Genomic DNA, 15,663 nt, shown 5'->3' with positions numbered 1-15,663 from the left:
ATGTACACTCGAAATTGAGCTCAGGTACATCCTGTTTCCATTGATCATCCATGAGATGTTTCTACAACTTAATTGGAGTCCACCTTTAGTAAATTCAAATGATTAGACATGATTTGGAAAGGCACACACCAGTCTATATTAGGTCCCACAGTTAAATTAAGAGTGTATGTCAGAGCAAAAACCAAGCCATGAGGTCTAAGGAATTGTCCATAGAGCTCCGAGACAGGATTGTGTCGAGGCACAACTCTGGGGAAGGTTACAAAATATGTCTGCAGCATTGAAGGTCCCTAAGAACACAGTGGCCTCCATCATTCTTAAATGAAAGAAGTTTGGCACCACCAAGCTGGCCGCCCGGCCAAACTGAGCAATCGGGGGAGAAGGGCTTTGGTCAGACGGAAGCCAATCCTTAGTAAAAGGCGCATGACAGCCTGCTGGAGTTTGCCAAAGGCACCTAAATGACTCTCAGACCATGAGAAACAAGATTCTCTGGTCTGATGAAACCAAGATCAAACTCTTTGGCCTGAATGTCAAGAGCCACGCCTGGAGGAAAACGGGAACAATCCCTACGGTGAAGCATGGTGGTGGCAGCATCATGCTGTGGGATGTTTTTCATCAGCAGGGACTGGGAGACTAGTCAGGATCAAGGCAAAGATGAACTGAGCAAAGTACAGAGAGATCCTTGATAAAAACCTGCTCCAGAGTGCTCAGGACCTTAGACTGGGGCGAAGGTTCACCTTCCAACAGGACAACGACCCTAAGCACATAGCCAAGACAACGCAGAAGTCTCTGAATGTCCTTGAATGGCCCAGCCATAGCCCGGACTTGAACCCGATCGCACATCTCTGGAGAGAACTGAAAATTGCTGTGCAGCATCGCTCCCCATCCAACCTGACAGAGCTTGAGGATCTGCAGAAAAGAATGGGAGAAACTCCCATACAGATGTGCCAAGCTTGCAGCGTCATACCCAAGAATACTCAATGCTGTAATCGCTGCCAAAGGTGCTTCAACAAAGTACTGAGTAAAGTGTCTGAATACTTCCAGTGGTTGCTCCTTCCTCTTCATTGCTCCAGACCAGGCAAGGGGGAGTTAGAGCACTGATTATGCTTTTGTCTCTAACTGACAATGAATGGGCGACATAAACCTAAATAGAAACTGATAATTGTACACAACTTCAGTATTACTTACTAAAACTGTTGTTACACTAAAGTTTTTATTATTTTATTTTGTTAGGATTATTTTGCTCTTACTGTAGTAGCGTAGCCCACTCCCGACCCATCACATTGTACAGTGCCTGAATGGTTCAACAGTGTAAAACACTGCATAGCAGTACAAGCTGTGTTGCTACAGATGCTGGTTCAATACCCGTGCTGGTCTCAACTGGGAGACCCATCAGATGACTGTAGGTTTTTGGTTTCTCCCCCTCTAAAAACAGAAATAAAGAATTTGAAATAACAAACTGGCTTTATTTACAAATTAGTAACAATGTCTCACCCCATGTTCAAGAAAGGCCTTTTTCCTCGCTCAATTTACGTGATTTGAAAACAAAATCATCTCCAAAATATTGTTATTTTTTAGACAAAGCGATTATTATTATTATTATTATTATTATTATTGTTAATTTAGAATTATATAAAAGCCCATTGGATATTCTCACAGATATGTTATTAACCCTGTTATTAGCAGGAGATTATATTGTTCATGGCTCCCGAGTGGCTCCCGAATGGGATTGCCTTGCAGTTCTCCAGCTGTATCCACTGAAAGCGCGTGAGGTTCAAGGCACGAGGGCAGGAGGCATGGGATGGGCCGCAGAGCCGCGCACAGAAGACGGACCTAGCCCATGGGGAAGGGAGGAGGAGGAAGGGAAAGGGGGGTGGTCCCCCACCCCACCACACTGGGTAGCACAGAGCAACAATTTAAGGGGCATTGCACTAATAATGGCGCTGACGAGGGGAACGCTCCCGCTGTTCTTAGTGCCAGTCTGCACGTTCAAACTAAAACAATGTAACTAATAGTGGCATCTTTATGCTTTCGTTAATAAAATAATGGTTAAAAATACTCTTTCAAAATGCCGATGTTTATTTAGTTATGGATCCATAACAAATTACTATGGAATAAGTTTGATTATATTTTTTTATTTAATTAGGCAAGTGAGTTAAGAAGAAATTCTTATTTACAATGACGGCCTAGGAACAGTGGGTTAACTGCCTTGTTCAGGGGCAGAACAACATATTTTTACCTTGTCAGCTCAGGGATTTGATCTAGCAACCTTTCGGTTACTGGCCCAACATTCTAACCACTTGGCTACCTGCCGCCCCATATCACTGAATTACAAAAATATCCTCCAATCCTCTATATGTAATTATTGACGGAGAGTCACGTCATATTTTTCAATATACTGTAGGTCTACCGTAGGCAACTTGAATCTCACTAGTGTTGAGTAATATGCTGTTAAAAGTGCTGTAGGTGTTATTTATTTAAAGAGCATATTGAAGTTAGAAGCAATAAGATTTGAAGCAATAGCCTACAACTATTTAACACCGTTTTGCACAGCTCTGAGACAAGCATGGGGTCTTGATAAATCAATGAGATTTTTATTTTGACTGAATCTCCGTTTGGGTATTGGTTAGACTACAATTATATAATTGGAATAGAAACACCATAATATTAATACAATTAATCAGCAAAATCTATTAATTGTCCCATCTACTATGTTCTTACAAAAAAGTTTTTGTTCAATTCTCTAGTACAGCCACTATTGAAGGCTATCAAATGTTCCTCAAAGATGCCCTCTGGTGGTCAAACTAGCACTATCTAGCATTAATGGTACCAGTGCTTAGCACTTAAATAATGTGCCATAGAATTCTGCGGCATCACGCAAGCTGTGCTGCAGTACGCTGCAACTTTTAAAGGACAAACTGTGATATTTCCGGATTTTATTTGTAATAAATTAACAAAAATGTCTGAACCTGTTTTTGCTTTGTCATTATGGGGAATTGTGTGTAGATTGATGATGGAAAAAAACAATTTAATCAATTTTAGAATAAGGCTGTAACATAACACAATTTAGATAAAGTTAAGGGGTCTGAATATTTTCTGAAGGCACAGTATGTGTGCATGCACACATGCGCACACACACACGCATGCACACACACATAGACAAACTCCACTTAAACTGTGTATCTGAAATCGAAGAGGGCAATCGTCTTGGGTAAAAATGAAGAGAAAAATTACATCAAAGCAAAAGTCAACTTGATATGGATCTCAGGGTGTATCCTTTGTGTCACAACATAGACCTCCCCCCTCCTCCTGCCCTGGTGTGTGTGTGTTTATGCTTGTGTCTATCTGTCTATCTATGTGTGTTTGTCCGTGTGTATGTGTCCATGTGTGTGTGTACTTGTGTCCATCTGTCTATGTGTGTCTGTGTGTTTTTATGTGTGTGTCTTCACCTACCCTGACTCGGGCCACCTGTTGCGCAGCCTGTTCGTTCTCTCTCAGTGAGCCCATGTAGGCCTCCTTCTGGAAAAGGGGTGTGTTGTCATTGACATCCAGAACGTTGACCCACAGCCTGCCCGTGGTCTCCTCCCCACCCCCGTCCCGGGCCAGCACGGTCAGAGTGAATCGACGCATCAGCTCATAGTCCAGATTGCCCCACAGATGCACCCAGCCTGTCTCAGTGTCCAATGAAAACCTGGGGGAGAGGCATGTGACAGGACAATAACAAACCCCAGCATTCAACAAATGAAACGTATTTAATTATAATACTTTTCAATCATCCCCTTTGATAAAAGGTAGGAGAGTTAATTTATATGTTATCTCAGTCTGTGTATTTAGCTGTGTCTTACTGGTCAGGCTCATCACTGAAGTAATACCGCACTGTCCCAAACGTGCCAAAGTCACCGTCTGTAGCCTGAGGAGAGGGAAGAAAGTGATATTATTCAACGTTTGTATGCATGTATGCAGATTGAAGAGAGAGGAGAAGGGAAAGGCACCAGCAGTCTTTGGGTGACAGTGACACACACAGGGACACATGACAGACCAAGGAACACATTTAAGCATAACACCCCACTGGATATTCAATGGATGGTCCTACAGTACACCCTCTAAAAACACTAAGGCTGAATCCCAAATGACACCCTATTTCCTATATAGTGTTGTGTGAATACGGTGCCATTTGACTGTGGCGTTGGTTTCCCTCAAAACAAGTAGAAGAACAAGAAATAAGGTGCAAATCAAATCACCACTCTGCAAGTAGTGTGTTTACACTTTCTGGTGAAGCAGTTGTGAATGCAATAAAATATACATAAAACATCAGAATAAAAAACAGCATGTTTTGGTATATAGCTGAGGGATGTGACCAAGAAATGTAACCTCTCTCCAATTCAGATTCACTGACAGTCCATGACATCCACATGCTAGTTTAAAGATATTTGGAAGCTATACATAGTTTCTTTACATTATTTTTGTTTGTAAATAATATTGTAATAAAATAACAATTTTGGCGATAGGGTAACACAGTTGTGCTATCTCATAAGGCATTTATAAATAATATTATTCAAGATTCAATTGGTATATTTAAGAATTGAAATGACCACTTTTAAGAACAGATTCCCAGGTCCCAGATAGCACCTATAAAGTGGAACTTACAGTGTTTTAACTACTTTGCAGATATTAAACAAACAGACAATCATAATATCAGTCAAAAATATAAAATTCCCAGTTCATGCTAAAAAAAACAAGATTAACCAACTTTAACTTTAAAAATAAGTTATATTTGACTCAAAATTCCATGACGTACAGTAAGGCATTGTTGGCAGAAAAGATGGATGCAGTTCAATGCGTGATTATTAATATAATTCACCAGTACATTTCTTAGTAGTCCAAAAAACATTGCTATCAGTTTGTAAATCACAGCTGGCCTGGTATATTGTTTGCTGCCTCCATCTATTCGGGATGCACTGTTTCAGTTTCAATGACTCAATATTTTGGACAAAAACGGAAGAATGTAACTGAGATTGGGAATGTCAATACAATCAAACTAGCAAAGTCAATGATCACAAGTCAGTCATAATGTGGCTAATTCGCTAGCGTATCTATTTATGTATAAATGTATTTAGCAAGCTAAAAACACAGAGCTTAAGCTGTTGGGAGGATGTCATGTCATTATTTGACCGCAGTCAAGTCATTGGAGAAGTGGGTGAGTGACAGACTTTTTTCCCCTCATATCGTTTATCGGTGGCTACAGCTAGAGATGCAGGTGTCATTTGTTTAGCTAGCAAGGGAGGTGAATCGCTTTACTAGCTAGCTATGCTGAACTTGAACGACTGTTATCAAGTTAGCATATCACTTGCGTTCGTAAATTCACTCCGGCTATCTACTTCCGATTTCAGAGGACTCTTGTCTGAGTGTGCCAGAGCGCAGAATAAGTGAAGAATTTACGAATGTGCAACACCCACTGAATATGACTGGTGTCAGTAAACGTCAGCAAAAAAGTTATTAAACTGTTGCCAGCGGCACAGTTAGTCACTAACACTAGATAACGTGTGAACAGCCTAACCATCTCTGCTAGGGTGAGTAAAATGCTCAGAGTTATGCGTTCTCTCATTTGTGTCAGAAAGTAGCAAGCCAACTTTAGCCAGTTAGCTTGGGTGCTTGACTGCCGTTTTGAGGAATGCTCGGATCAACCCTACTCCTCCGCCAGAGCGTCCAGTGTCAATGGTGCAGTGTGCGCTTACGAACAGACAATCTGATAACGCTCTGAATTTACGAACGACGCAGAGCGCACTGAAGGCAATTTACGAACGCACCCTTAGTTGTCAATCAAATGTATTTGGCGTCGATCAAATAAATGGGCGGGCAGGCAAGTTCCCATTCAGTTGCCAAAATGTGGGATGGGACAAGCATGCATTGGCAGGTAAACTGTAGGAAGAGCAGGCTACTATTCCTCCATTGTTTATCAGTGCAATTTTGAGGGCTAACTAGCTGAAAAAGTTTGAGAGGGTTTATCTAATGTTCCCTAGTTAGGTTTTGGCTCATTTCTCTCTGGCTAGCATTAGTTGTTGATCTTGTTGTTGTTGATGTGCATAACTGAGGGAGAGAGTCTACCTTCTCATGGTTGTTTGATCAATATATAGGACTGTAAAGTTCCCAAATGTAAAAGCCTCCCCTGGTATTTACATATTTGCAGAAATCCATTCAGGTGTATGTTGTGGCTTTTGGCGAATGCGTTCTAATGGCAAAGTTGTGCTGTTGCTACTGCCTGAAAACACAGTCCAGTTCGAAGTGAATTATGGCAGGCCCATGAGGCAAATGGCTTATTTGCATAAAGGCCTACTGTAGCTCTGATTGACTATGGGTCAACGGTCTGTGAAGACTCCTGTCCTGGATTTACTGCACTGTCTATTAATTGTTCAAACACATGGCCGCTTTCCCACTCTTTAATGCTATAGAATTTTCACAAATGCCTTACTCTATGTCATTCCCAAACATTCTATGAATTTATGAAAATGTGAAAATGACCATATCTAAGTGCTCACTTGTCAGAAGAAAAACAAATCTCATATTCTTCCTGGGGGTGTATATGAACATATTTGATGTCGCTAAAATGCTGTCAGTTCTACTTTAAGTCTCCACTCACACAGATGTAATTGCATACCTTCACTTCAAAAAGGAGGAGAAAAAAAACGCAATTTAATTCAATGTTAGATTAAATTTAAAGGGGCAATCTTTGATTGCTATTTCAATTTTTGAGCTTTTAAAATAATGACTTATACTGATTGATTCTTGAAGAATATAACTTTATAAATGCCCCATGAGCCTAGTTCAACTGTCATACCCCACCAGAACCCAAAATATAAGCTTGTTTTACTCAATTGTTTATAACAATGCAATTGTAAACAAACACTGTATAGCCTCAAAATATTATTAAAACTTTAATTTTGAAATGATTGATTGTCAGTCCTTGCATCCATAGCTCTTTCTATGAAGATGAGAGTGGTTACATTTCTCCGTCCCCATCTCTAAGCTATTTACTACAACAGAGGCAGGGTAGTCGCTTTGTTATTGTTTGAATTGCAGATTGCCCCTCAAGCTCTATGATTATGTGTGCACATAATTAAAAAAAACTATTTTCAATGATTAACAGGACAACACAGTAACAATGAATGAGGACAATAACTAAGTAATGATAAAGACACAGGTAGCAATGTTATTGCGCTGGTTGGCAGGTCCACTGGCAGTCCCTACGGGTGTGTCATGTATCTGTTTTACGTTTTGGGGAATAAAATTGCCCATATGTCTGCATATTTCTCGCAGTGTAAGAGGAAATGCAGATCTATCTCAAACTTTCTGAGGGCAGGGTGTGCACAGCCTGTCCTCTCTGGGTAGCCTGATCTGCCTGTGACGGCCAGTCTCTATGTCCAACGTGTTGTGCTTTTCTCAGTTCTCTCTCTCTCTCTCTCTCTCTGACCCTTGATTTGTTGGCAAGCATGCTCAGAGCATATCAGACCTCAACATAGATGTCTAGAAAGGCGGGAGAGTGACAGAGAGAGAGAGAGAATTTAAGAGCCCCAGGACAGCAACAGAATTAGACCCAACCAAATTATGATGAAGCAAAAAGATAACTATTTGACACACTGGAATGAATCAACCAAAAAACAGAGAAAATTGGAACGCTATCTGGCCCAAAACAGAGATTACACAGTGGCAGAATACCTGACCAGTGTGACTGACCCAAAATTAAGAAAATTATTGACTATGTACAGACTCAGTGAGATTAGTCTTGCTATGTAGAGAAGTCATCATAGGTAGACCTGGCTCTCGAGAGAAGACTGGCTATGTGCACACTGCCCACAAAATGAGATGGAATCTGAGCTTCCTAACCTCCTGCCAAATGTCTGACCACATTAGAGATACATATTTCTCCACAGATCACACCTACCCACAAATAATTTGAAAAAAATAATCTTAACATTGATAAACTCCCATGTCTGTTGGTTAGGCGAATACCGCAGTATGCAACCACAGCATCAGATATGTGGCCCACTGCCATGACTCTTGAAATGTGGGGTGGCAGGTAGCCTAGTGGTTAGAGCATTGGACTAGTTACTGGAAGGTTGCAAGATCGATTCCCTGAGCTGACAAGGCAAAAATCTGTCGTTCTGCCCTTGAACAAGGCAGTTAAACCCACTGTTCCTAGGCCATAGTTAAATAAAAAAAATGTCTTTACCATTTTGAAACCTTTTGTGAGTGCGTTGTTTACTGTTAATTTCTAATATGTTTTTGTTAATGTTGTTTTGTGGCTTCTCACTTTTGTTTATTGTTAATTTCAGTTGCTTTGGCAATGTAAACAATTTTGTCCCATGCCATTAAAGCCCATTGAATTGAGAGAGAGAAGTGTGTGTGTGTGTGTGTGTGTGTGTGTGTGCATATGTGTGTGAGATGCATACATTTAAGTGATTGTGTTTGCAGTTCCTCCACACAAATCCACCTCCTATTTGCTTAGTTGATCTACCCTTCAAAGAATCAAACATCTCAAGCGAGACCCTTCAACATAATCTCCAGTCATGATTGAACCATTCCTCTAACTCTGTCTTGCACTCTCCAGCCATTGACAGAGCATAAAATCCCACATTCCCACTTCCTAGTTCTTCGTCCTCCGTTTGTGTTGGTCGGTTTCAAAATATTTGGAGGTGAAAGCTTCCACTCAGTGATGGTAGAGAGGAACACAGATAATCAGACCATACCATCTCAGGTCGAGGAGGGTTGCTTTTTTGGCTTATATGACCTGGAACTTGAATTACCGAGCTCCTAAAATTACTTTTCTGCCGGGCTCTGAGGAATGGGGGGCGTGGAAAGGGAAACCAATTATGGTCTACCAGGCCTGCTGTCAAGCAGACACTACCCTCCAAACACAGACAATCCCCTCTCTCCACCCGACGCTTCACATCTAAACACCTCCACACAAACAGCAACACACACGCAAATGCACACACCATCATATCCGTAATATAGAGTCAATAGCTTCGCAACTACGTAAAATGCACCAATACCAACATATGCACGCGTGGGAGCACACACACACATACACACCAGCAAAGATGTCCAGTATCTGTCAGGCAGTGTTGTGGAAACCACACAGCTGTGATGAAGATGCAGCCAACAGAGCAGTCCATCTCTCTCTCTCTCTCTCTCAAATTCAAATTCATATCCAAATTGAATATGCTTTAATGGCATGAATAACAAGGTCAATGTTGCCAAAGCAAAGTGATACACACAAGGATGACAATAACATTGACAACCATGAAAATAGTAGCTATATTTTAAAACAAAAAATAATGGTCAACGTTTAGAATTGAATTAGTTTGGACACACCTACTCATTCCTGGGTTTTCTTTATTTTTACTATTTTCTACATTGTAGAATTATAGTGAAGACATCAACACTATAAAATAACACACAAAATCATGTATTAACCAAAAAAGTGCTAAACAAATCAAAATATATTTTATATTTGAGATTCTTCAAAGTAGCCACCCTTTGCCTTGATGACAGCTTGGCATGACATTTCATTCTTGGCATTGTCTCAACCAGCTTCATGAGGTAATCACCTGGAATGCATTTAAAAAATCTAATCACATTATATTTGTCACATGCACCGAATACAACAGGTTACAGTGAAATTCTTACTTACAAGCCCTGAACCAACAATGCAGTTTTAAGAAAAAAGAAGCAATATTTAAAATAATTAAGGAGCAACAATAAAATAACAGTAGCTAGGCTATATACAGGAGGTTTCGGTACAGAGTCAATGTGCGGGGCACCGGTTAATCGAGGTAATATGTACATGTAGGTAGAGGTAAAGTGACTACGCATTGATAATAAATAGAGCATAGCAGCAGTGTAAAAATGGGAGGTGGGGAAAATGCAAATAGTCTGGGAAGCCATTTGATTAGCTGTTCAGGGGTCTTATGGCTTGGGGGCAGAAGCTGTCTTTTGGACCTAAACTTGGCGCTCTGCTACTGCTTGCCGTGTGGTAGTAGAGAGAACAGTCTATGACTAGGGTGGCTGGGGTCCTTGGCAATTTTTTGTGCCTTCCTCTTGGTATAGAGGTCCTGGATGGCAGGAAGCTTGGCCCCAGTGATGTACTGGGCCGTACGCACTACGTTCTGTAGTGCCTTGCGGTCAGAGGCGGAGCAGTTGCCATACCAGGCAGTGATGCAACCAGTCAGGATGCTTTCGATGGTGCAGCTGTAGAACTTTGAGGATCTGAGGACCCGTGCCAAATCTTTTCAGTCTCTTGAGGGTGAATAGGAGTTGTCGTGCCCTCTTTACGACTGTCTTGGTGTGTTTGGACCAGGTTAGCTTGTTGTTGATGTGGACACCAAGGAACTTGAAGTTCCCAACCTGCTCCACTACAGCCCCATAGATGAGAATGGGGGCATGCTCAGTCCTCCTTTTTCTGTAGTCCACAACCATCTCCTTTTTGATCACGTTGAGAGAGAGGTTGTTATCCTGGCACCACACTGCCAGGTCTCTGACCTCCTCCCTATAGGCTGTCTCATCATTGTCGGTGATCAGGCCTACCACTGTTGTGTCGTCTGCAAACTTAATGATGGTGTTGGAGTCGTGCTTGGCCATGCAGTCATGGGTGAACAGGGAGTACAGGAGGTGACTGAGCACACACCACTGAGGGGCCCCTGTGTTGAGGATCATCGTGGCAGCGTGGCCCGTCAGGAAGTCCAGGATCCAGTTGCAGAGGGAGGTGTTTAATCCCAGGGTCCTTAGCTTAGTGATGAGCTTTGAGGGCAATATGGTGTTGAACACTGAGTTGTGGTCAATGAATAGAATTCTCACATAGGTGTTCCTTTTGGCCAGGTAGGAAAGGACAGTGTGGAGTGCAATAGAGATTGCATCATCTGTGGATCTGTTGGGGTGGTATGCAAATTGGAGTGGGTCCAGGGTTTCTGGGATGATGGTGTTGATGTGAGCCATGAACAGCCTTTCATGACTACAGACGTGAGTGCCACGGGTCAGTAGTCATTTAGGAAGGTTACCTTGGTGTTCTTGGGCAAAGGGACTATGGTGGTCTGTTTGAAGCATGTTGGTATTACAGACTCGGCCAGTGAGAGGTTGAAAATGTCAATGAAGACACTTGCCAGTTGATCAGTGCATGATCGGAATACACGTCCAGGTAATCCGTCTAGCCTTACGATCTTGTGAATGTTGACCTGTTTAAAGGTCTTACTCACATCAGCTACGGAGAGCTTGATCACACAGTCATACGGAACAGCTGATGGTCTCATGCATGCTTCAGTGTTGCTTGCCTTGAAGCGAGCATAGATGTTATTTAGCTCGTCTGGTAGGCTCATGTCACTGAGCAGCTCGCGTCTGTGCTTCCCTTTGCAGTCCATAATAGTTTGCAAGCCCTGCCACATCCGATGAGCGTTGGAGCCGGTGTAGTATGATTCAGTCTTAGTCCTGTATTGACGCTTTGCCTGTTTGATGGTTCGTAGGAGGGCTTAGCTGGATTTCTTATAAGCATCTGGGTTAGAGTCCCGCTCGATGAAAGCGGCAGCTCTACCCTTTAGTTCAGTGCTGATGTTGCCTGTAATCCATGGCTTCAGGTTGGGGTACAGTCACTGTGGGGACAAAGTCATCGATGCACTTATTGATGAAGCCAGTGACTAATGTGGTGTACTCCTCAATGCCATCAGAAGAATCCCGGAACATATTCCAGTCTGTGCTAGCAAAAAAGTGCTGTAGCTTAGCATCTACATCGTCAGACCAATTCCTATTGAGTCAGTCACTGGTACTTCAATTAACAGGTGTGCCTTGTTAAAAGTTAATTTGTGGAAATTTCATTCCTTCTTAATGCGTTTGAGCCAACCAGTTGTGTTGTTACAAGGTAGGGGTGGTATACAAAAGATAGCCCAATTTGGTAAAAGACCAAGTCCATATTATGGAAAGAACAGCTCAATAAACAAAGAGAAACAACAGTCCATCATTAATTTAAGACATGATGTCAGTCAATCCAGAAAATGTTAAGAACTTTGAAAGTTTCTTCAACTGCAGTTGCAAAAACCATCCAGCGCTATGATGAAACTGGCTCTGATGAGGACTGCCACAGGAAAGGAAGATCAAGAGTCTGCTGCAGAGGATAATTCATTAGAGTTACCAGCCTCAGAAATCGTCAATTAACTGCACCTCAGATTGCACCTCACAGATTTCAAGTAACAGACACATCTCAACATCAACTGTTCAGAGGAGACTGCGTGAATCAGGCCTTCATGGTCAAATTGCTGCAAAGAAACCACTACTAAAGGACACCAATTATCAGAAGAGACTTGCTTGGGCCAAGAAACAAGCAATGGACATTAAACCGGTGGAAATCTGTCCTTTGGTCTGATGAGTCCAAATTTGTGGTTTTTGGTTCCAACCTCCGTGTCTTTGTGAGATGCAGAGCAGGTGAACGGATGATCTCTGCATGTGTGGTTCCCACGGTGAAGCATGGAGGAGGTGTGATGATGTGGGGGTGCTTTGCTGGTGACACTGTCATTGATTTATTTAGAATTCAAGGCACACTTAACCAGCATGGATACCACAGCATTTTGCAGCGATACGCCATCCCATCTGGTGAGACTATCATTTGTTTTTCAACAGGACAATGACCCAAAACACACCTCCAGGCCGCGTATGGGCTATTTGACTAAGAAAGACTGGGCTATTTGACTAAGAAGGAGAGTGATGGAGTGCTGCATCAGATGACCTGGCCTCCACAATCACCCGACCTCAAACCAATTGAGATGGTTTGGGATAAGTTGGACCGCAGAGTGAAGGAACTCCTTCAAGACTGTTGGAATAGCATTCCATTTGATTTCCTCGTGAAGCTGGTTGAGAGAATGCTAAGCTGTCTGCAAGGCAACGGGTGGCTACTCTGAAGAATATAAAATATATTTTGATTTGTTTTACACTTTTTTGGTTACTACATGATTCCATATGTGTTATTTCATAGTTTTGATGTCTTCACTATTATTCTACTGTCACGTATTTCGTTGTGTTGAGGAAAGGAGGACCAAAATGCAGCGGGATTGTGGACACTCATGTTTATTCCTGATAAAAACAGGTAAGGTATCCACTTGAAGAAAAAACAAAACAATACTCACAACGGCAACAGTGTGGCAGGCTCAAACAAACACAGTGCACACAACAATCTCCCACAAAAGACAAACACACCCTCATATATGGGACTCTCAATCAAAGGCAAATAGACAACACCTGCCTTCAATTGAGAGTCCCAACCCCAATGAACCCAAACATAGAAACAGACACACTAGACTCAACATAGAATACATGAAAATCAAACAGTGCCCAAAAACCCCGGAATACCTAAATCAACTGCCCTACAACAAACACACCACCCCTAACCACATAAAACAAATACCCTCTGCCACGTCCTGACCAAACTACAATACCAATTAACCCTTATACTGGCCAGGACGTGACATCTACAATGTAGAAAATAGTAAAAAAGAAAGAAAAACCCTTGAATGAGTAGGTGTGTCCAAACTTTTGACTGGTACTGTGTGTGTGTGTATATATATACACACACACACACACAGTACCTGCTTGCACCAATCCCATGTAATTACAGTAAAATACTATAAAATACAAATCCTGCCTCTCTTAAATTAATTCAATTCATTCATTCATTACACTCAATTATATAAAATGTCTTAATGTAAAACATTTTACAGCATCCCTGCAGTAAAGCAAAATTACAGTATTAACCTCGCAACTCTGATGCCAGTATAATGCTGTAAATTTACAGCGGAAAGTACGTTTTACAGTGTAATATTTCCCATTCACCTGCAACAGGTATCTTCAGATGTACGAGTGATTTTCCTATTTCTAGAGAAGGAAGGGTAAAAGACTGAAGGAATGGAGAGGAGAACAGGAATAGGACAAAGAGTGAGCAGAAAATGGCCATTGTGAATAAATATTTTCCAAACACCCACCACACACTGTTTCTCTCAAACACATTGACAGACCCTGAAATCCATTAGTGCTATAATGGCTAAAGGAAAGAGAGGAACTGAAAATAAGATTGAGTCAATAAATAAGAAATGAAAGATACAAACACACTCAAACCCATGGAAGAGAAAAAACAATGAGCAATTTTACTGATAGGAGATGCAAGTCTAAACTCTCCAGGGAGAGAAAGAGACTGAGATGGAGAGAAAGATAGAACCGGATAGTGACTTAATCACAATAAATATTGATAATGATAAGTAACACAGCAGCAGATAAATATTAAACAGTCTGTGTGTATTTGTGTGTGTATGTGCACCCATTTGTGTGTGCGTGCATGCATGAATGTGTTTGTGTGTGCGTGGGTGTGGGGAGGGGCATGGAGTACATAAACCATAATCAGTTGAATCATAAATATTTGCCTAAACAAAGCATTTCAATAAAATTTCAGGTGATTTTTAAAATCACTGTGAAAAGTGCCTTTCAATTTGCGTAGTATAAATTATTATATCTGCTCAGCCTGACCTCCCCCTAAAAATCCACCTCTGATACATACTAAACTCTGGAATACATAACACCCTTGTAGATTAGAGGCATGGCCACAAAATGTCAAAATGTGGTAAATAATACTGTTAATGAACAAACAAACATATAAACTAAAGGTAATATCGGAAGTTGTCCAATAAGAAAGATTGCTTTTCGGTTTAAGTCGCAAATGTTTTTAAACCTGGTTCACTGAGTTCTTGGTGTGGCAATGAGCAGCCTAAAAAGTCTGTTCACATTTAACATTGGCACTCTGAAGTGCTAAGAGGTTATACAGTGCCTTGCAAAAGTATTCATACCCCTTGGATTTCTTCACATTTTATTGTGTTACAAACTGGGATTAAAATGGATTTCATTCGAATTTTTTGTCAACAATCTACACAAAATACTCTGTAATGTCAAAGTGGTAGAAATATTTTTGTTTTGTTTGATAGAAATTAAATAACTAAAATATACTCGTTGCATAAGTATTCAATAGAGTCAATACATGTTAGAAACACCTTTGGCAGCGATTCCAACTGTAAGTCTTCTTGGGTGAGTCTCTAATCTTTTCATAATTCTTCAAGCTCTATTAAGATGTTGGGGATCATTGCTAACCAGAATAGAAAGAGGAGTGGTAGGCTTCGGTGCACAACTGAGCAAGAGGACAAGCACATTAGAGTGTATAGTTTGAGAAACAGACACCTCACAAGTCCTCAATTGGCAGCTTCATTAAATAGTACCCGTCTCAATGAAAACAGTGAAGAGGCGACTCCGGGATGATGGACTTCTAGGCAGAGTTCCTTTGTCCAGAGTCTGTGTTCTTTTGCCCATCTTAATCTTTTATTTTTATTGGCCAGTCTGAGATATGGCTTTTTCTTTTCAACTCTGCCTAGAAGGCCAGCATCCCAGAGTCGCCTATTCACTAGACTAACAAGACTAACGAGTTTCAGGAGAAAGGTCTTTGTTTTTAGCCATTTTGAGCCTGTAATCGAACCCACAAACTCTGATGGTCCAGATACTCAACTAGTCGATTGAAGGCCAGTTTTATTGCTTCTTTAACCAGCACACCAGTTTTCAGCTGTGCTAACATAATTGTAAAAGGGTTTTCTAATG

At 41.3% G+C, this 15,663-nt stretch overlaps 1 protein-coding gene and 1 long non-coding RNA gene across 2 annotated transcripts in view; one reads left to right on the top strand and one right to left on the bottom strand.

Moving 5' to 3' along the window:
• LOC106579432 (cadherin-23) overlaps positions 1 to 15,663 on the bottom strand; it is a 692,150-nt gene that overhangs the window by 332,831 nt on the left and 343,656 nt on the right. Inside the window, exons 14-15 of the mRNA XM_082965932.1 lie at positions 3,843 to 3,907; positions 3,451 to 3,688 (exon numbers count right to left, since the gene is read on the bottom strand). Coding sequence (XP_082822058.1) covers positions 3,451 to 3,688; positions 3,843 to 3,907 — 303 coding nt within the window. The remainder of the gene's footprint in view (positions 1 to 3,450; positions 3,689 to 3,842; positions 3,908 to 15,663) is intronic.
• LOC106579436 (uncharacterized) overlaps positions 3,660 to 15,663 on the top strand; it is a 67,518-nt gene continuing 55,514 nt past the window's right edge. The window contains exon 1 of the long non-coding RNA XR_001322654.3: positions 3,660 to 3,788. This is a non-coding gene — a long non-coding RNA (uncharacterized LOC106579436). The remainder of the gene's footprint in view (positions 3,789 to 15,663) is intronic.

Source organism: Salmo salar, chromosome 19 (assembly GCF_965601325.2).
Source record: "Salmo salar chromosome 19, fSalSal1, whole genome shotgun sequence".
NCBI lineage: Eukaryota > Metazoa > Chordata > Actinopteri > Salmoniformes > Salmonidae > Salmo > Salmo salar.
The sequence above is the reverse complement of the archived record's forward strand: the minus strand, read 5'-3'. Positions and strand labels throughout refer to the sequence as shown.